At 47.0% G+C, this 22,021-nt stretch overlaps 1 protein-coding gene across 2 annotated transcripts in view; it reads right to left on the bottom strand.

Annotated features, from left to right (window-relative positions):
- Positions 1 to 207: 207 nt before the first annotated feature.
- The window catches only part of PTPRU (protein tyrosine phosphatase receptor type U), a gene marked incomplete at its 5' end in the record, with an annotated part of 79,167 nt that continues 57,353 nt past the window's right edge, over positions 208 to 22,021 (bottom strand). For both annotated transcript variants that reach the window (XM_036744566.1, XM_036744567.1), the window contains 9 exon segments: positions 208 to 1,816; positions 3,779 to 3,914; positions 6,177 to 6,334; positions 7,087 to 7,212; positions 10,331 to 10,471; positions 18,664 to 18,837; positions 19,624 to 19,773; positions 20,159 to 20,294; positions 20,965 to 21,119. In XM_036744566.1, coding sequence (XP_036600461.1) covers positions 1,754 to 1,816; positions 3,779 to 3,914; positions 6,177 to 6,334; positions 7,087 to 7,212; positions 10,331 to 10,471; positions 18,664 to 18,837; positions 19,624 to 19,773; positions 20,159 to 20,294; positions 20,965 to 21,119 — 1,239 coding nt within the window.

The raw sequence follows: 22,021 nt of genomic DNA, 5'->3' as shown, positions 1-22,021 counted from the left end.
ACCCAGGCTCAAAGCTTAGAAGTAGGATGTAATTCATGCTGCCCATTTTACAGATGGGGAAACTTGAGGCCCAGAGAGGAAGTGACTCAACCAAGGTAACACAGTAGCATAGACCCCAGCTTCTAAATTCAGCAGTTTTTCTGCCACGTCACCACAACCTCCAGGGGTCATAAAGCAGAAAAGGCAGGCACACACAGACCCAATCCATGGCATTCAGAGAGCTCTTTTATTTACAAAGCGATTTACAAACATCAGCTTGTGACTCCCCACAGCCCCTTGCGAGGTAGGTCAGTAAGTCATATCTACAGTTTACAGATGGGGAAACTGAGGCACAGAATGGGGAAGTGGCCTGCCCCATTGTGAAAAGATCTTTCTTGTCCCCATCCGCAAAAGAAAAGAAGAAAAGAAACATATGCATCCTTGCTCCTGGGATCACCCAGACATGCAAGTAAACGCCCATGTTCCGGTGCTCCAGCACACTCTAGTGCTTCCCTCTATCCTCAGTGGGCACCCACCAGGGGTCTATAGGCTCCCCATTCCCCATGGTGGTCTATAGTTCAGCCTTGCAGATTGTCACTCGCCTGGGCTGGGCCTGGCTAGACCAGCGAGGACGAAACTCTGAGTGAAGGAGGAGCGAGGAGAGGGTAATGAATCAGTTTCATTCTCAGAACACAGTGGGCTAGAGATATTGGGGTGAGGGGAAACTGGTCAGGGAGCTCTCAGCACCCCCTGATTCAGGCATCTGGCATCTGGTTCAGAGAAGAGTTTGGGGCTGGAGGGCCAGAACCCCTTGGGTCATGAAAAAGCATTCTGGGGGATGCAGGAGATGAGTAACCCAAGGAAATAAACTGGCCTGGGTAGGTGAAGGGGGTAGATCAGTGCCAGGTGGGCTGACTGGTCACGGGGGGAGGGGGAGTCAGGGAGTAAAGAGTGTGACCTCTCAGACACAAGGAAAAGGTTAGTGTTCACTCATTAGAGCCTGCCAAGTCCCTGGTGGAAAAGATCAATGGTTACCACTACCCCTTACTGGGAAGTCGTAGCTAGGACTCTCTCCTCTTAACCAAGCACCTGACTAGACTTTCAAGCCCCACCCATTCACCAGCCTTAAAGCAAACTTCTTCCCTTTGTACTCTCAAGCCCTGAAGGACTCAGACAGCTATAACCTCTTCAAGGCCCTTTCCTGATGATCTAAACTCTCTCTCTTAGTCAAGGGCTGCCCGGCTCCTTCATGGGCTCAAAGACCCGATCTCAGGGCAAAGTAGCTATGGTTGACAAACCCCTATCCCCTTCAACATCTGAAAAAGCCACTCTGGTACTCTCACTAAAACAGCTCCCTCTTTGCTCTGTGGTCCCAGCCTAGCAACACCAAAGACCTTTTACTAGGCCCATATGAGCCGGAGTGGGCTGGGAGGCTATACTCGGCCCCATCCCCAGCCACCCCCTCCATTTGGTCCCTAAAACCTTCCCGGGTACCAGGACTGACCTAGAGAAAACCCCAATCCAGCATAGTGCCACATCCTATCTGCAGGACCTCCCCCTCACACTCCTTCTCCAAGGGCCACTGAATGGGAGCTATGCCTAAGAGGGCAGGGAACAGGATGGTGTCAGAGGCAGGGTAACCTAGGACAGGCAAATGATGGCCAGATCATTCCCTCATGCCAGGGTTCTCACTTGCAGATGGGACGGCAGGTGATGGGAGGGCCAGCCCCTGGGGGATGAGCCCCCTCCCCTCTAAGACTTAGCACGTCTCACGCTATCTTGTCTCCAATGATTCCAGGTATTCCAGGGCCACATCATAGCAGAAATGGTACTGCTCCTAGGAGGGAAGGAGAGAGAAGGGAGGGAGGAAGAAGAGGTGGTGAGCTGTTATCAGGGCCTTTTCTGCCCGTCTGCCTGCATACTCCATTCCCCAACATATCACTGTCCCAGGGAAAAGAGACCAGGACAAGAAGCTTTCTTAATAAGGCTGAGATAAGAAGCCTGATATCCTAGAGTTCTCAGTCACAAAGCTATTAAGATGCCACCCAAGGAGAGACAAGGGATAAGTTTGGGGGCATTAACCATAGACATGGGGGATCTTTCTAGGTGCTGGATTCTGAGCATAGGCTATAGAACAAATGGGCACTGGGCACTGGAATAAGGATGGGATACTGGAAACAGTAGATGGAATAGATAAGAAATACTGGGCAGAAAATACGAGATGAACTAGACACTGGCATAGAATGGAGAGGGCACTGGGCACAGATGAGAAGGGCACAGAAGTGTCACTGAGAACAGGGTATAGAATTAACAGGATGGTAGACATGGGGTAAAATATAAGCAGATCTCTGGGCACAGAATATCTAATGGATGGGTGCTGGTGACAAATTATAGACAGAGTACTGAGTGAACAGGGTAAACAGGGTGAACAGGGCATTGAATATGGATGGGATTCTGGGCATGGGATACAGAATGGACAGGACATTGAAAAGGAAGTATGGGTGGGATGATGTATAAAATGGATGGAATACTGGGAAGAGAGTATGAAATAGGCTCTAGGCATGGGGGCATTAGGTTTGGAATCAACAGGTAATTTGGCATAGAATTTATAATGGCTAGGGCATAGTGTATTGAATGGACAGGATGCTGGTATATGGTATGAAATAGACTGAATGTTAAACATTAGGTATGAAGTGGATTGGGCATTAGGCACAGATGAGATGCTGGGCATAGAATGTAGAATGGATGGGCACTGGGCACAAGTTACAGAAAGGATGCTGAGCATGAAATAGACATGATGCTGGGCATGGATGGGATGCTTAGCATGAGGTAAAGGACAAGGTACTCAACCTGGACATGGCATCAGGCATGTAGTATGGAAGAGTTTGGGGGCTAAAATGAATGGGATGCTGAGCCTAGGGTATGGAAGAAGGGCCCCTGGAGTGGAGTAAGCATGTAATAGAGAGGATGCTGGACTTGGTGTGGCAAGATGGATAGGAGGGCAGGCATGAGGTATGAAAGGGACAGGGCATGAGCAGTGGGGTAAAGATAAGCAATAGAACATGAAATGGACAGTATGCTGAGCACAGGTTATAGAATAGGCATGGAGTGTGGATGACATGTTAGGAATGGAAAACACATGGCATTAGGCACAGATGAGATGCTGGGCATGGAGTACCAGAATGGATAGATGCTAGGCATACATAGTAGAATAGTGAGAATGGAGCGAACAGAGTGTTTGGTATGTTGGGCATAGGGGTAGGGCATCATTTATGGAAAGGACAGGGCTCTGGGCATGGGATATAGATGAGTGTAGAATGTACAGGGTGTTCCTAAAGTCTGGATACATAAAAATGCATATTTTCAGGAAATGAAATGAATGAAATTTTCAACAACATTGTATTTAATTGGAATATTAACAAATAACATCTTCAATATGATTTCCATCATTTGTGATGCAACAGTTGATGCATTTTGCAAGATTTGCTTGAGCTCAATGTAATCACTCCACATTGCCGTCAGTTTTAGCACATTCATTCTTTATGCATTCAATCAAGTGTGTTGCATTTGTGATTTTCATTAAGTACACCTTCTCCTTTAGCATACCTCAGAAAAAGAAGTCAAGGGGGCTAAGGTCTGTTAATATTCCAGATATTTCAAAATATGCATTTTTCATATGTGTCCAGACTTTAGGGACACCCTGTAGACTAGATGGCACGTTGGACACAAGGTATGGATTGGCTTGGAATGAACAGGGTGCTGGCCATAGGAAGGATAGGGCACAAGGGAGCCCACTCACCAGAGTTTCCACCATGTTGGGCTTGTAGTTACGCAACATCTTGGCAGCAAAGAAAACATCCACCAGGTTGTGGCAGCGAATCATCTCCAGGACCGTGGTGGAGGCACAGAAGGTACCACTGCGACCACCTCCATTCCTGTCAAGAGAGGGAAGGCCCAGCCTTTGAGGGGGAAGGTCCCCAGAGATACCCAGAGGAATGGACAAGAGATACTGCTAGAGACAGAGACACCCAAAGATGGAGACGGGAGATGGAGAAACAGAGCTAGCCAGAAATCTCAGAGAGACACACAGGAAGAAAAAGACCCACACATAGAAAGAGAAACCCAGGGTGTGGCGCACACTTGGAACGCTCTCCCTCCTCAACCATCAGCTTCCTTCAGGGTTCAACTCAAGCGCCACATCCCAGAAGAGGTCTTTCCTGACCACAATTACCCCATCCCACTCACCATGTGTGCTCTTTACCACCATCAACCCATCCCACTCACCATGTTTGCTCTTCCCTCTGATTGTCTTGCACTTATTTATATGTGCAGAGGGGGTATGCTATAGTGAACAGAGAAGCTGACTTTGAAGTCAGGAAGTCCTGATTCGGACACCTACTGGCCGTATAACCCTGAGAAAGTCACCTAGCCTGTCAGTGCCTCTGGTACCAAAGACTCCAAGATGCAGAACAGATGCCCACCTACAATGGTCAGCAAACCAGTCAGCCAATAAACATTTATTAAGCTCCTACTATATCCTGAGCATGGGGGATACATAGAAAGGCAAAAGACAGTCTCTGCAACAAGGAGATCAGTCTATGGGGGAGACAACATGGAAACAACTAGAAATAAGCTACTGACAGAACAAATTAATCAAATAATCAATAGAAGGAAGGCACTAGAATTAATTGGTAGAGAGAGTTCCTTATCAGGAGATTCCTACATCAATAAAAGCACAGGTTGGGTAAGTGTGTGTGTGTGTGTGTGTGTGTGTGTGTGTGTGTGTGTGTGTGTGTATACAGTAGGCTGTAAACTACTTGAGGACAGGAACTATTTCATTTTTCTCCTTGTATCTTCAGTGTTTAGCAAAGTTCTTGACACATAGTAGGTGCTTAATAAATGTCTGCTGAGAGGTAAGGAGGAATCAGTGAGTAGCAAGCATATATGTACATGCCTGGGTCATGCTCACTCCCTCAGCCTGCCTATCTCTTCCATCCCCAGAATGTCCCATCCTTCCCAGGGACAGTCGATGGCTCCTCCATCTCCTTCCCAGATGAGGAATCTCATCAGAGCCTTGATTTTCCAAAGGGGGCTAATTGCATGGAATGAAGGGAATTCAGGCAACTGCTATCTGGACTTCTCACTCCAGAGAACCCTCCTCACACTCTTTTTTCTCTACCACAGCCCGGACACTCAGCCACCAGCTAGCACCAAGCACCTAGGTCATGGCAAGCCGAATAGTTGTCCCAAAGTGGCCAACAGACTTGAGCCCACCAGGAAAGCTTCTCCCCACCTCCATGCCAACCAGGCATGTTGTTGGATACGAGGACAGAGATCCAGTTCTTAGGGCCTGCTCTTAGTTACCTGAGCATCTGTCCTCCCTGGTTCTTGGAGGTGACTCCCCAGACAGAGATTTTCTTAACTTTTTGTTGTGTCCTGGCCCCCTTTGGCAGTCTGGTGAAGCTTATAGACTCCTTCTCAGAATATAGTGGGGTTTTTTAATTGAAGGAAATGCCAAATTTTAATTAGGTTTAATGAATAGAAAGATGTAATTGCTTTCCCATCCAAGTTCACAGACCCTCTGAAATCTTCGTCTATGGATCTCAGGTTAAGAATTTTTGCCTTAGAGAAAGCTGGGAATTCTACAGGATTTGGGGCCCCACAGAGGGCACTCCCTCCATCATACCTCCAAGCGTATACCCCTGATGAACTGGTATCTTTCCCTGTCTGTTAACTTCCCCCTCCTGCCCCCCCCCCCAGTGCCCTTAGGCCCTGTTGTGAAAAAGGCTGATGCAGCACCCCCGGGCGGAGGCGGGGAGGGAGCGGTTGAAGAGGTCAGCACATACTGTTGGTGAAACATTTTTGTTGGCTCAGCCAAATAGAAGAGCCTGACACATGATTTATCTGTGTGTCTGAACTTTTGAGCTAGAAAGGACTCCAGAGGCCAGCTTGTCCCTATTATTTCACAGATGGGAAACTGAGGCCACGGTTGCCCAGGGATTGAGTGGCAGAGGACTCAGCCCCAGGGCCTCTCTAGGGCCAGTTCTCGGGGCCCCAGAAAGGTGTCCCAAGGCCCAGCCATGAGCTTGCAGGTGCCACCCCAACCCTACCTCTAGCCCACGGCTCCAGTATATGTGGTCCCCAGTGGGCCCTTGGTTTTCAGTGCCCAGCCCACTCTAGCCCCTGAGGTCACTTACAAACAATGCACGATGGTCCGCCCCTCCCCACTCTCAGCCTGCCATTTCTCCACCTCGGCCAGCAAGTGCAGGAAGGCCTTCTTGGAGTCGGGTGTGTCCCGGTATGCGGACCAGCGCAGAAACTGGAAGTGCCGTACCAGCAGATGTCCTTCCTGTAGCTAGGGAGGGCAAGGCAGGGTCAGGGAGGACAGAGGGGGCAGGCGGATAGGGAGCATCTGTGACAGAGGGATGGGGGAACCTCAGAATCAAAGGGACATTGGGGTCCAGGGGATGGGGAATTGGAGACAAGGGGACATTGTGGGCAGGAAGATGAGGAACATCAGAATCAGGGAGGACATCAGGGTGTAAGGCATCAAGGGGAAGAGGATGGAGACCATCAGGGACTGAGTGATGAGAAATTAAAGGTAAGAGAAATGAGGAGACGTCAGGCCTAGAGGACTCGGAGGTCAAAAGAACAAGGAGACCTCAGTATCAGAGGGATGGGGGAGGTTCTTCAGCACTAAGGGGCAAAGGACACAAGGGACAGGGGCTGGGGGAACCAAAGGATGAGAGTCATTGAGCATGGGGAGGACAAGGGGACATCGGCACCCCAAGGCTAGGAAATGGGGGGTGCTGAGGGAGGTAGGGGCATTGAAGGCAGAAGGGGACAGTAGGGCCAGGAGAGGGACAGCACAGGCAGGGGACAGGAGCACATCAATGACATAGAAATGGGAGCAGCAGGGAGACCTGGGGAAGAGAGACCCCGAATCCAGCAGCCGGGCCTCAAATATATTTATGATAATCACAAGGAAATTCAATCTGTGGGGCCGGAATGCTAATGCCTCTCAGTTTAATTAGTTGATAATTAAGTCCTGCTTGTATGCATGCGCACACGCACACATACACACGCACACACCTCTGGCACACTTACCCGAGTGAGATTCTGAACTCGGAAGAGGCGAGCGATGAGGTCATCGTCTGCTGTGCCAGACACAAACTCCACATCCATGGGGCCGTACTGCTGGCGGCCAGGCTCTGGCCAGTACTGGGGACAGGGCTGGGGGGTGCAGTCAGATGGGGAATGAGGGCCTCCTCACTCCCACCCACAGTGACCCACATCTATACACACTCACACTCATACACACACACACACACACACACACACACACACACACACATATGCACACACCCCCTCTTCTCTTCAGGAGCCCTTTCTGGTCCCTCCCAGCTACTGCTTCCCTCCCTTCTGAGATTATATTTCCCCCGCATATATCTTGCATGTACCCAGTTATTTACATGATGTCTCCCTCATTAGACTGTGAGCTCCCTGACAGCTTAACACAGTGCCTGGTACACTGTAAGCCATTAATAAATGCTTGTGGACTAACTGCCTCACCTACTCACATCTACACAGAGCCACAGTGACATTCACCCATACACGTGTACCAACATACACACACAAGGCCAGATACATACAGGATGACCCACGGCTCCATTCCAACACCCAGGCAACCTGACGCCCTCACACTCTCACAAAGACATTAGTGCACACAGACCCAGGGCCTCACATGTGTATATGTAGAGGCCAGACCCACAAGCCTTGCACAGACACACACAGCTAGCTGCCCACAGATTCACCCCCAGACACAGACAAACACACAAAGGCAACAAGAGAGAAAGATTTGCTTCTCTCCTACCATCCCCCATGTGGCTTTGCCCAGACTGTCCAATTCCAAGGATGCCTCGGATGTCACATCCCTGGGCTGGGCTTGGGGGATGGAGAATAAGGGAGTATCTACAATCTGGCTCAGCCCCAGAAACCAATCAACCCAAGGGCAGGAGTCAGAGTAGCTAGAACACTGGACTTAACATCAGGAAGGCATGGATTCAAATCCTGGGCAAGGGATTTAACTTCTTTGGGCCTCAGTTTCCCCATCTGTAAGATGAGGACTAAACGGTCTTCGGGGTCCCTACAAGTTCTAAATCTATGATCCTACTATTTGGGCAGGGGCCTAGGGGTGGGGGTGGACTGAAGACAAAGTGGGGTCACCACAGCAACATAGGTGTCTACACCTTCCTCAGAGAGTCAGTCACCAGCAAATGCATCATCATAGGTTCATGCAAGGGGACAGCAGAAGCGAAAGGATAAATTGTATTTCCCTCCCTTCCTTGCAGAGGTGGTGGGCTATGGGTGTGGAACATTGTCTACACCATCAGACTCAGTTAAAGTATGAGCTTTCCTGGGGCAGCTAGGTGGCGCAGGGACTAGAGCATCGGCCCAGGAGTCAGGAGGACCTGAGTTCAGATGTGATCTCAGACACTTGATGCTTACTGGCTGTGTGACCTTGGGCAAGTCACTCAACCCCAATTGCCTTGCCTTCCCCCCTCTAAATAAAGTATGCGCTTTCCTGAACTGCTTTTCTTTTTCCTCTTTTTTTTTTATTCTTTGTCATAAGGGATGGCTCTCTGAGAAGAAATGAGATCTGTATAGAAATGAATGTGATGGAAAAACAAATGATAGGATTAATTTTTAAAAAATGCAAGGAGGTAGGACTAGATGACCATCGATGCATCCTTTCCAGATCTAGTTAGTCAGTTAATAAATATTTACTAAGTGCTTCCTATGTGCCAGGCACTATGATAAGTGCTCAGGATTAAAAAAAAAAAAAAGGCAGAAGGCAGTCTCTTAAGAAGCTCACAGATGAATGGGGAGAAATAAAAGTTATAAATAAAAAATTCTCCAATTCCCCTCTCAGCAAAGTGCAATCCTCACCCATCCCAGGGTGAGGTCACAGGAAGTGACTTACAAGGCTTTGCATGGCCAGTTAGAGCCAGAGCCTGGGGTTTGAAGCGGGTCTCCTGGCTCCCAGGCCAGACTTTCCAAGTCAGCCTGGACTCCGTCACCAGCCCAGGCTGGAGCCCTAATTCTGTAGACTGGCGGGGGCACCCACTTCTGTGACCCCACTCCTCCTTCTAGTGGCATTGATGGTCAAGGGAACCAGAGCGCATGTCCTGGGTAGCTATGACCAGATTACTACTCCATCTGCCTGCGGGCCATTGTGAAATGAAACTCATAAAATCCCTCACTTAATGAAGTCTCCTCTGCTATCTGTTAAAAGCCCATGAACTTAATTGTATATAAAGCCCACTTCCCATTGGAGTTAATGAACAGAGCCATAACCAGCAGCCTTTGCACCTCCGGCAAGTGATACCAAATGCCCTCAGTTCAGTTGGGAAGGGAGGAGATAAGATGGTGAAGAACTTAGGACAATGCAAGGCCATTTCTGAGGAAACCACTGGGGAGGAAAAGTGGGGTAGGACACAGCAGACAAGGACCTAATCCACAGTGTGGTCATATGGGGGGATAAAGCCCCCTCTGGCAGAGTCTCATTTTAAATAATTATGCTTTTTAAATTTTTATTGATATCTTTTGCGTTTATATTGCCTTTATTTCTAAATATATAATTCCTCCCTTACCTAAAGAGTCATCCCTTATCATAAAGAAGAGTAAAAAAACTAATTATTCTTGCTAATAAGATGCTAAAACTCAATAGATTCTACAATTCTAAAGGATTAAAAAAGTTGTCCAGAGCCCTTCTAGATTTCAGCCCTGGGGAAAGCACTGATCACCATTTGGTAACAGGACTACATTTGTTGGCCATTGGAGTTTTTTCTCAATCCATTTTGGGGTCAGTGGGTAAGGGCTGAACATTCTACGTCCTAAGGTTCCTTCCCTTTGTTCAGAAGCCCTCCTCACACACCTGGCGCCCTCCCAGATCCAAGACTCCCAGATGCCACTGAGAAAGAGGGAGGGCTGATGCCCATGAGCAGGTCTGAGGGTTGTGCGCTCACTTCACATTCTCGAGTTTTGACCCAGTTCTGACCTCAAGGCCCTCCTGGTCAGTCTTGGGGACATTTTTACCAGGCCGGGAGATCAATATTGTCTGCTCTCTCTGGCTTGCAAGCCCCACAGCTCCCCTCCCCATGGACCCTTTAAGGACCTCAAAACCAATAAATACCTTCCCCCTCAGACTCAGCTAATTGAGAAACCCTAACCCCTGCGGTCAGAGAAAAGTAGGTAGTATGAGGCAACGAGGTTCGAGTCCTGACTCCTACAACTACTAGCTATTTGACATAAGGAAAATCAATCAACGCTTCCCCATAGACACACTCACCCAGGCAGAATTGGACTGATTCAGCTGATTGAGCATGACGATGGAAGTGCAGCCATAATCATAGACCAGGCGCCAGAAGTCAGGGGTCGTGCTCTGCAGCGGATGCAGGGTGACGATGAAGGCTGCACTCTGGGTGTAACTCTGCAAGGGAAGGGAAGGTCCAACACCCATTGGTCAGTCCACCACCTCAATCCTCTGAAGCACCTCAAAATGAACACGCAGCCCAACGGAGCTCATTCCAGGCCAGCTGGAACACATAGCTAGATTCTTCCACCTAGCATCAGCTACCCCATTTTACACATAGGGAGCATTGAGGCTTGATTCAGAAGCAGATGGATTGTCTTTGTTGCCATAGAAGCCATAAAGAGAAGCCACATGGCCCAGCCCCAAAGGAACTATATAATCTCAAAACTGGAAGGGACCTTAGAACATAGAATATTGGAACTGTGAGGGGCACTGGAACATAGAACGTCAGATCTGAAAGGAACCCTATAATACAGGATATCAGGGCTAGGATGGACTTTAGAACATAGAATATTGGAAGTGTAAAGGACCTTAGAACACAGAATCTAGAACACCAAATTTCAAATTTTAGAACACAGAATGTTAGGATACAGAATGTCAAGCTGGAAGGACCTTTAGAACACAGGATATTAGAGATGAAAGGGACTTTAGAACACAATCTTAGAACACCAAATATCAAATGTAGAAAGAATTTTAGAACATAGAAAGCTAGAATACAGAATGTCAGGGCTAGGAGAGACTTTAGAATGCCAAATATCGGAGGTAGAACACTGAATTTCAGACCTAGAAGGGCCCTTAGAAAATAAGATTCTCAGAGCTAGAAGGCATCTCACAGGTAATCTAGTCCAAGCTTCTCAACACACAGAATACACCCTAACCACAACTTCTCACCCTACAAGGAATTCATTTAACAGAAATCCCAACAGGTAGTCATCTCACTTGTCTATGCGAATCCTCCCAGGATTAGAAGGCTCACTGTTACATAAGGCAGACCATCCTATTGTTGGACAGCACTAAATTATTTCATTAAGTCAAAATCTACCTCTGTACCCCTTGTTCAAACCTCTAGGGCCATATAGAACAAGTTGGGGCCACAACAGTTTAAGGACAGTTATCGTATCTCCCTTTAGTCTTCCCTTCTCTAGGCTATAAATCCTTGGTTCTTTTAACTATTACCATATGAATACTACTGATGTTTCTTCCACTGTGGATTTGGTGGGTCATTGATTTTTTGAACCTAAGTAGAGGATCTTACATTTGTTACCGTATCATTTTATTGGCTGTTGCCCATCACTTTAGCCTGTCAACCCATCCAGAGTTCTAAGAGGCAATCATGATCAACTGGTACAAATACTAGTATACTCATTAAAAGTCACCTCACCTGCTGTTCCCCTGTATTCCATCCAATTCAACAAACATTTTTTAAACATTTCCTATGTCCAGGGTAATATGCTAGGCCCTGAATGCTCTGAACTTGAGGTTAAAACCGAGTATAAAAAAGGAAGAATCCAAGTCTCAAAAAGTTCAGATATGGATGCTCCTTCCCTTGACCTGCTTACAAAATGTCTCATTCATGAGCTTCCCCATCAACAGTTTCTTTCATTGGGCAAAAGTCAGCTTAAGTTCCTTGATGTAATAACTCCTTTAATTCAGTTTAGCTCAACATATGACATTTAGTTCAGTTTCATATTCTAGCAAGTAGTGGGGAAAGATCCATTACCAGCTGTGAAATAACACTTTTTTTCTCATCTTCCTCAACACCTATGGCAATTTATAAGGAGTTATTATTCAAGTTTCCTAGTTTCATTAGATATGCATTTATAGGGTAATAAGTGTTGATGCTGGTGATTATCACTATTATTAACTCAACTGAACAAACATTTCTCTTTTTAAAGCTTCTTGCTCTCTGTTAGGAGGTCCTCTGAGCTATTCTGTGCCACCTGATGCTGTCAAAATTGGGAACCCCCTAGAGGATTCTGAGGATGCCTGGAATGATACTGTCCAGATTCCCAAGTAATCTCTGGTGGACCCAAGTCAACTCCTACAGCCTTCCATCAGCTAGAAAGAAACCCTGAGTCTGCAAAGCCCCATATATGGTTCCCAGGCTAGCACCATGGACAGCTAAATTCACGGGAAACCTTTTGGGATGACCAAGAGCAGCAGCATGCCATAGTGGGCAGGATGCTGGTCTTGGAGTTTAAAAGATCAGTATTCAAGTCCTACATGCATGACCTTAACCTCTCTTTACCTAAATGTCATCATCTATAAAATGAGGGGGTCGGACTGAATGGCCTCTAAGGTACCTTCCAGTTCTAAATCCATGATCCCATAGATTCAGCTAGGAGTTCTTTCCGGATACAGTGTTTGGACTAAACAGACAGGCAGAGAGAGCAGTAGATAGCAAGCCAGATTTAGAGTCAGAAATATCCTGAGTTCAAATACAGCCTCAGAAATTTACTAGATGTGTCACCTTAGACAAGTCACTTAACCTCCATCTGCCTCAGTTTCTCATCTATAAAATGAGGATAATAAGACACCTACTTCCCAGGGTTGTCCTGAGAGAAAATGAGGTAATAATTGTGAAGCACTTTGAAAATCTCAAAGTGTTATGTAAATGTAGCTATTGTTATTATTAAAGGCCCAGCCCCATATGTGAAATATGCTAGCAAAGTGGGGAGGAGGATTTTTGTTTTAATCTGGAAAAGCTCCCAGTCCTTGAGAGAGTAAGAAACAGAGGAGGAGAAATGCCAGAAAGAACAGTGGTGGGAAGAAAAGAAGGAACAGAAAAGATCACAGGGCCAGGCACCAGGAGATCTGGGTCCTACGGACACAAAGGCAGAGCTCTCCTGCCCCTCCACCCCACCTTCCTAGTCAATTCCAATAGACATCGTATGTCTTGGTCTACTAAGTAGAGTTTTGACTAGCTCTGTTGAGGTGTTTCTTCTTATGGTTGCTCCTTTGTTACTTCTACCCATTGCTGTGAGTTCTGCCCACAAAGGCCACGCCCAAACTAGCGTATTCCTTCTTCCATGTGACAGCCTTCCAAATATTTGAAGAAGGCTTCAAGCTTCTGAAAGGCAGGAGACCTTGGAAGAATTTAATAAATTCTTAATAATTTCTTTATTAATTATAAAATGTATAAAATTATTAAAATTTTATACATTTTATAATATAAATACATAATATATAAATTTATTTTAAAGTTACAAAAATTAATTATACTTTTATTAAAATTATTAAAAGAATTAAAAATTCTTTAATATACTCATAAATCTGAGTACATGACCCATCTATGTTGAATTGGAATGGAACTGGCCTGAATTTTTTCATATTAATTATTTCATATCAAACTAAGAACCTAGGGAAGGGGTGGGGATGGGGATAACTTTCTACATGCATTCAAACAATGGGAGGAATTGGGTTTTCCCATTACTTGAAACTCCTCACTGTACTCCAAGCCAGTTGACTAAGTTAGAAATTCTCTGAGGTCCAAGAGGAAACCAGAAATAAGAGATCAGTTTTCAGTGACATGGAACTTGATCCAAGGGGAAACTAACCTAGAGTTTTCCAAAAGACTACCCCAAGGGTAGGCCTTGGGGATGGTCCCCTAGCCCACCAGATGAGGCAATGTCCAAAGCCAGGCTTACAGGTGACCTGGGATGGGTTGGTGGGGAAGGGTCGGAAGGGCTGGAGATGGATTCCAGGCTCTTGCCTGCAGGATTGAGGGCCAGATATCACTCCAATTCTGGATGCTGATGGAGTGAATAGGCTTTGGGTGCAGACCAGAGAGGATAGAGTGGGGAACGTATTCTCTACAAAGCTGAACCTAGCCCAGTCCAGTCTAGTCCAGAAGAGCCTCACCTGCTGTAACCAATACCTATTTATTTGCAAACTGACATCAATTTCTTTGCGATACAAGGTAGAATAGGGCTAAGATTTTCTTAAGGAAGAGAAGACAAGTAGAAGAGGAAGAGGAGGACAAGGAAGCTGAGAGATCCAAGAAGCTAGCCTCTTGTATATTGGCCACACCAAGCTCAGAACCAACTTAGTTCTTCATCTTTTTTCTTCCCCTGCTGTCCCCTCCTTCCAGGCTCCCAAATTCACTCAGTCTCCCTCTCTCCAGGAAGCTTCTCTTCCTGTGGGTTTCTCTTGTGGTTCCCGTGCCCAATACTTAAGCCTCTCCTGGTCCTAGACATCCACATGAACCCCAAGGCTGAGTGCCATCAGTATATTCCCTCCTCCAAGCACTGGCCACCTCCTCCAACCAATCCCCAGACTCCAGAATGACCAGGACTGGCCCCTGATATGGAGGGAATCTCCTTGAAAATCTTCTCTGGCTGGCCAGAGCTAGGCAGCCACAGTTGAGGCCACCCCACTTTGGCAGCCTGGCCCCCCAGGTCTCCCTCAGGGCACTGGAAGAGACTGATTCCCAGAATTCAGAGAAGTTTCTAAATGGATCATGGTCAAGCCACCCAAAGATTCAGATCCTGGGCTTCAGCGATTCTAAAGCTGGCTACAACAATCCAGGCATACTGTGACTCCAAAGAGGATGGGGCAGGACCTATCAATAAGGTTTTGTTCCTTAGGAAACTTGGCCCCTGGCTCAGCACTGAATGATTAAAACTTCTTTAGGACAGAAAGATAACAACACACACGCACGCACACACACATGCACACACACACACATGCACACACACTCCTATGATGACCCTGTGGCTCATTTCCTCCTCACTACATTCATAGAAATCACATAACATGAGTTGGCAAGCACCCCAGAGGTCATGTAATCCACCCCTTCCCTGAACAGGGATTGCCTCTATAATACATTCAAGTAATCATCCAACCTCTGCCTGAAGACTTCCAATAAAGGGGACACCCTACCTTCCTAGGGGCCCCAACCCACTTTGGGGTAGCTCTCTTAAATCAAGTTAGAATTAACCTCTTTGTATGTTCAACCCACTGTTCTTGGTTTTATCCACGGGGGACGAGTCAATCTTCCATGTGATGGCCCCTCAAACACTAGACGACAGCTATTATGGCTCCCCTAATCCTCCCCTTCTCCAGGCTAAACGTCTCTGATTCCTTCATCCATGTAGGCAGCTGGGCGGTGCGATGGTGGAGAGCACTAGACCTGGAATCAGGAAGACCCAACTTCAAATCTAGCCTCTGACACTTACTAGCTGTGTGACTCAAACATTAACCTCTGTCCTGCTCAGTTTCCTCATCTGTAAAATGGGAAAACCAAGTTCGTTATGAATATCAAATGAGATATATTTAGAGTACTTGGCAAACCTCAAAGCAATATTTCAATACTGGCTATTATTATCATCATCCCTATGGCATGACTGGGGTGGGGTGGGGTGCCTCTTGCCATCATGGATGCCTTCTTCCTGGACACTTTCAGGCTTGTCAATGTCCTCATGATGCCTAAAATTGAATATAAGACTCCAGATGTGGTATAACCAGAGCAAAGGACAGCGGGATTTGACCTCCCTTATCCTGGATGCAGTACCTACCAATGCAGACCGAAACCTCATTAGCTTTCTTAGCTGCCAAATCACACCGCTGACTCAGAATAAGCTTGTGTTCCACTGAACCTATTAGATCTTCTTCTTTTCAGACAAACTACTGTCCAGCCCAATTTGTACCTATGAAGCAAATTTTTCTAACCAAACAGTATGGTTGGGGACTTTTTGTCTCTATTAAATTTCATCTTGAGTAATTTGGCCCAACGTTCTCCTCTCAAGATTTTTTGGACCCTGACTCTGTCATCTAGTGTCTCAGCTGTCCCTCTCAGCACTGTGCCATCTGCAAATGTGGTATGACAGAAAACAACAAAACAACAGGGCAGCTAGGTGACACCACAGTGCACAGAGCGCCAGTCAGGAAGACTCATCTTCCCAAGTTCAAATCTGGCCTTAGGCACTTACTTAGCTGTGGGACTCAGAGCAAAACACTTAAACCTCTCATTGACCCAGACAACTCTCTAGGACTATAAGTTGAAGAGAAAGTGCCAACCTACATTAGTGGAGAGAGTTTCCTCATCTGGAAGATCCCTCTATCAAAGAAATCACAAGTCCACTCCTTAACCCTACATCTTTTTCTAAGTCATTGATAAAAATGTTACACAGTAGAGTGCCAAGCAAAACTCTACAGGGCACTGTAATGGGAGCTGACCTAGAACCATGAATGACCTTCTTTTAATCTAGTCACTTAACCAGTTCTGAGTACATCTAATTGCACATTTCTCAACCTCTTCCACAACAGAGTCATAAGAAAGAACATGGGACTACCGATTGAGAGCTGGAAGGGACCTCAGAGGTGATCTACCTTTTAACCCCCTCATTCTATAGATGAAGAAGCCAAAACCCACAGAATTGAAGAATCAATGATAGAATTAAGTGACAGAATCAATGGAGCTAGTAATTATCAGGGGTAGAAATGGAACTCAGGTCCTCCGGACTCCAGAGCCCATGACATTTCCATTGTGAAGTGCTGTCTCATTATCAAATGCTTTATTTTGTCAAATTGTCGTTATCAAACAGGTTAACTCCATCTACAGCATCCCCCTGATATACCAGCCTAGTAACCACATCAAAATAAAGGAAACAGGTTAAGCGTGGCATGCCCCATTCTTGATGAAACCATGCTGGCTCTCGGTAATCATGAATAGCTACTGCTTCCTTTTCTAGGTGTCCATGAACCATCCCTCGAACATACTGTTGCATGTTCTAGAATTTTTGCAGTGATCAAAATTCAGTTTAGGGTTCAGGCTTAGAGATTCCATTCCCTTCTCCTTTTTGAACACTGAGACAGCATTTGTCCTTCTCTGTTGCTGGGCTGCTCTCCCACTCTCTGTGATCTTTCAAAGATCACTCTCGCTGAGCAATCACACCAGCCAGTTCTTTCAGGACCTGACAACCTGGTTTATCTGGGCTTGGACTCTTACACTCATAATCTCACTACTTATCTTGGGCACCAGTTCCCTATCAGCCAGCCCTTTCCAGTCCGAAGCTCCTTCTCCTCAACAGAGAAAACAGAAGCAAAATCCAACTTGAGCAGCTCCTCTCTGTTATGAGAGGTTGTCATTGTCCCATCCACCCCAGTTGGCTCTTCTTGGATTCTCCTTTTTTTCCCCAATATGGATTTCAAAGTTCCAGCTTTTCGTTGTCTTGAGCTCTCTTTGCCAGCCCGAGCTTATTGTAAACCCTGGGCCTCCTGACAGTATTCTGGGCTTTGCATTCACCCACTGTTACCTGCTCTTGCTTGTATATCCTATTTGCTTCTACTAGAAAATATCCAAGGAAGCAGAATGCACCATCTCCAGAGATAACCCACTGGACTTTTGGGACATTTATAATTAGTAGGAAGGTTTCCCTTGTGTGTAGCCTACATCCATCTCTCAACCTTGCCAACACTGCCTCCAATTCTGCCTTCTACGGCCAAACAGAATGAGAGACACCCCTCAAATACGTGAAGGCAGCTGTTGCGTTTCCACTAAACCTTTCCCTCTCTTTCCCAGCCCTTCCAACCAATCCTCATCTGACCCAATCACCCTGGTTGCCCTTCTCTAAAAAATATGCTAGCTAATTACCATGTTTTTTAAAATGTGATGCCTGGAACAATGCACAATATGCCATATTTGGCCAGACCAGGGCAAGCCATCCTCATCATCTAACATCCTCATCTTCATCCTCATCATCATGCATTTATATAATACTTTAGGATTTGCAAAACACTGTACAAATATCCTCTCATTTTATCCTCATAACAACCATGGGAAGTAGATGTTATTGTGATCCCCATTTTACAGCTGGGGAAACTGAGGCAGACAGAAGTGAAGTGACTTGCCCACGGTCACATAGCTAATAAGTGCCTGAGGCCAGATTTTAACTCGGATCTTCCTGACTCCAGGCCCAGCACTCTATTTACTGTGCCACTTAGCTGTTTCTTACAAAAAGAATGTCATCTCTGTTATCCTGGACCCACACAGGATCAACCACATAGCAAAGGACCAAGTTAGCTTTTCTGGCTGCTATGTCACATTGTTGACCCATACTGAGCTTGCAGCCTACTAAGACCCCCAGATTATTTTCACAGCAACAGCAGCTTATATCCCAACTCTGCCCTAAATGCCCAGATGGTTAAAGGGGATGAAAATGTGGTAAAGGGGTAGAATCAAGAGCTTTGGAGGTGAGAGGAAAAAAGAGGAAAAGTCAGGGCTTGAGCTGCAGGAATCCAGGGTGGCATCTCAGAGGAAAGCCCTAGGACCACCCCCCTTCCCCCCCAGTGCCTCCCAGGCTTCTCACATCAGTTAAAGCTGCATTGATGTAGTTGTTGGGGTCCCCATCGGTGGAGATGAGGAAGGGCAGGCAGCGGTCAGGAGGCAGGACATCCATGCTTCTGTTCTTCTCCCGGTTCCTGGGAAGGAGGGCAATGCTACATTCCTCCACATCTAATGGGGGTGTCACTGAATTAAGGGTCTGCAAGAGGGCAGAGAAAGAAGGCCTGAACCAGCACTCCCTTGGGTTTGAACCAAAGAATTTCAAGAATGCTTTCCTCTCCTTCCCCCTTCTCAAATGAAGAAACTGAGGGCCAGAGCAGATGCGTTATTCACCCAAAGTCACAAAGCAACCTGTGGAAGAGTTGGGCCTAGAACATACATTGCCTGACCCTTCCGTTGTTCCCCTACTGAAGGGAAACTCAAAGAAAACCTTAGGACCTTTCCCTGGGAGAGACAGAAGGAGGAGTTCTCATCGAGTCTCCCCTGCCCCCATGCTTTCCATCTTATCCCACCCAGCTCATATCCACCGCTATATAACATACCATAACCTGAGGTGCCTGGGGGGTTAAGGGACCCAGAAGGCTATGGGAACAGTGAAGCGGAGGCTCAGCTGCAGAGATATAGCCAAATGGGATTGTCCCCAAGCCGTGAGTGCTACCTGATTCCTCCTGATCCCTTCACAGAATCACAAGGGCTTTCTGAGGTATCTAGTTCATCTATGTTCTATTTCATATGCCCAGAATTGGGGGGAAGTGGGGATTGCAATCAGAGGGGCTATCTCTCCTCTTCTTAGGGATTCCCAAATGAGGGAGTCCCACAGCCTCAATAAGCCATTACTAACCCCAATGCTTCCCTGTCCAGGAGCCAAGACATTTACCTAGTGTCTAGTTTTATAATTCCTTCCTAGGCAGCTTCAATCCATTCAGTCCTAATTGGTCCTTCCCCACCTACCTCCCACACACACTCAGGCACACATACCACGTACCTGAAATTCATCCCTCAGCTGGGAGGAGTTACTCTGGGGGTCGATTCGGATCATCTCTTTATAGGTGGCCTTAAATTCACTGACAGGGATGGTAGTTTCCCCACACAGGCAGGCCTCCAGGATTGCATCATGGATGAAGACATACTGTTCCTAAGGGAGGGTGGGGAGGATGTAGGACAGGGGAGTTTAAAGCTTGCCCGCCTCCTCTCCATTGTTCTAGGTTGGGTCAACCCAACATACCATGGGCAGGTCCCATAATTCTATTTAGAAACACGAAGAGAGATAGGATGATGGGTGAGCTCTTTGGGGGAGGGATGCTTTGTTTTCACATCTGCAGTTTTCATGTCTGTGTGCAGTGGCTGGCACACAGAAAGTGCTTAATAATTGCGTATTGATGAACTGACTAGAACTTTCACAGGGTAGAGGCCATTAGGGGACCTCACTGATCAGGGCCTGATGGGACTCCTCAGGGATGCTGGTCAGGGCAATTAGGGCATGTTCCCCTGAGCACACACACACACAAAAGCATACCTACCTCCGTCTGGATCATGTTGATTCGGCGAGAGCACAGCGTCTTGACACAGTTGTAGATGTCTACAACGCCCTCGCATTCAGCCATATCCAGCATCACATCGAGAACAATGTAGCAGCCTGTCCGGCCCGTGCCTGCACTGGGGAGATAGCCAGCCACATCCTGCCTCAAGCCATTGGCAGGAGAACTGGAAATGGGAGGAGAGGGGAAGGAGGTAGCCATTCTGGAGCTGGGAAGAGAGGGGAGTGACCGCGACCCCATCCATGATGGGGACAAGGAGCGGGGAGGATCTTTGGGACACATCTACCCAGTTCTACCTAGGCCCTCTCCCCCACCTTCCACTTCCTAGAATCCCTCCCTTCTCCACTGCCAGCCTATAGGACTGTTGTCCCAAGGCTTCTGGGGAAGAAGAATATTGAAATCAAAGGATGAAAAGCATGGGTTTCCCTAGATGTCACCAACAACAAAAACAAGCATTTACTAACTACCTATTCTGTGTAAGACCCTGTTCTTTGCACTGGGGATGAACCACATTGGCCCTCATGGAGATTACCATCACCTTGTTTCCAAACAATATCACACATACACATATGCACATACACATACATGTACATCTATACACATACACATGCACATGCATGCACATACACACATATAATCTAGCAGGAGGCTCTAGTAGGTGACCCCAGGGACCATTAAGACATTAGTCTCTCTAGGACTTTCCACCAGGGCTCTCTTGTCACCCTCATCCTTGACCTCCCCCACCCCTTTCCCACCACCCCTATACCCCAACCTAAACCTAATGCTACCTGCAGTGGATGACAATGGGCCCAGCATCAGGTGGAGTGGAGGCCTTGACACGGCGGATGAAGGCCAGCAGCCCCGTGGCATGGTAAGGGACGCCATGCTCTGGCCATGCAGTAAAATGGAACTGCTGTACCTCATGACGGGCCGAGTAGCCCCTCTGTGGGGAAAGCACATGGCTCAGCATGCCCCAGAACCAGTTTCAAAGGCCCACTTTCAAGGTCCCGTTCTAATGCCATCTCTTCCATGAAGTCTTCCCTGATGCCCCACCACCACCACCAGATGCTATCTCTCCCTCCTTTGTGAGTGCTCCCCGGCTGGTAGTTTGTCTTGACCTTCTATCGCCTTTATAATATACTGCCTTATTCTGGGGCTATTTGTAAACTCATCTGAATCACCCACAAGACCAAAGACTCTTGACCTGTTTGTATGCCCTGGCCCCTTTGGGCAGTCTGGTGGAGCCTATGGACCCCTTCTCAGAATGATTTTTATAAAAGAATAAAAAAGATAAATAACAAATTATAAAGAAAACCACTTACACTGAAATGCAGCGATCAAAACAAAATTTTTTAAGGAGAGAGAGTTGTGGCAGAGTGTGGGCCCGAATTCCTGACATCAAGGATCAGGCTTTATTTGCAGGGCACATGAAGGGAAAGATTGGAAGCAGAAAGACTAATCTAGCAGTCGTGGTAATCAGAGAGATGAGAGGGGCTGAGGGCCTGGGCTTGGGGGATCACAGAGAGAATGGAGAAGAGGGGCTGGACATGCATGTAGAGTCAATGCCTTAATGACTCATTATTTGGGGCCTGGGGGAAGAAGAAAGAGTTGGAGTTGGACAGGCCTTTCTCCTTCCTCTTCTGTTTCCTCCTGATGGCCCTAGCTGAACTCCCCCCATCCCCCACTATCATCAGAGCTCTCAGGAAGGGCAAACGTAGAGGAGTGCTCCAGAGGGGGCACTGCCAGGACAGAGGTAGCAACCTGGACACTAATATGGGGACTGGATGGATTCTGTATGGGGTGAGCTTTGGTCCCCTCCTTGAATCCCACCTCCCCAAGCCGGGT

Source organism: Trichosurus vulpecula, chromosome 2 (assembly GCF_011100635.1).
Source record: "Trichosurus vulpecula isolate mTriVul1 chromosome 2, mTriVul1.pri, whole genome shotgun sequence".
Lineage (NCBI taxonomy): Eukaryota > Metazoa > Chordata > Mammalia > Diprotodontia > Phalangeridae > Trichosurus > Trichosurus vulpecula.
The sequence above is the reverse complement of the archived record's forward strand: the minus strand, read 5'-3'. Positions and strand labels throughout refer to the sequence as shown.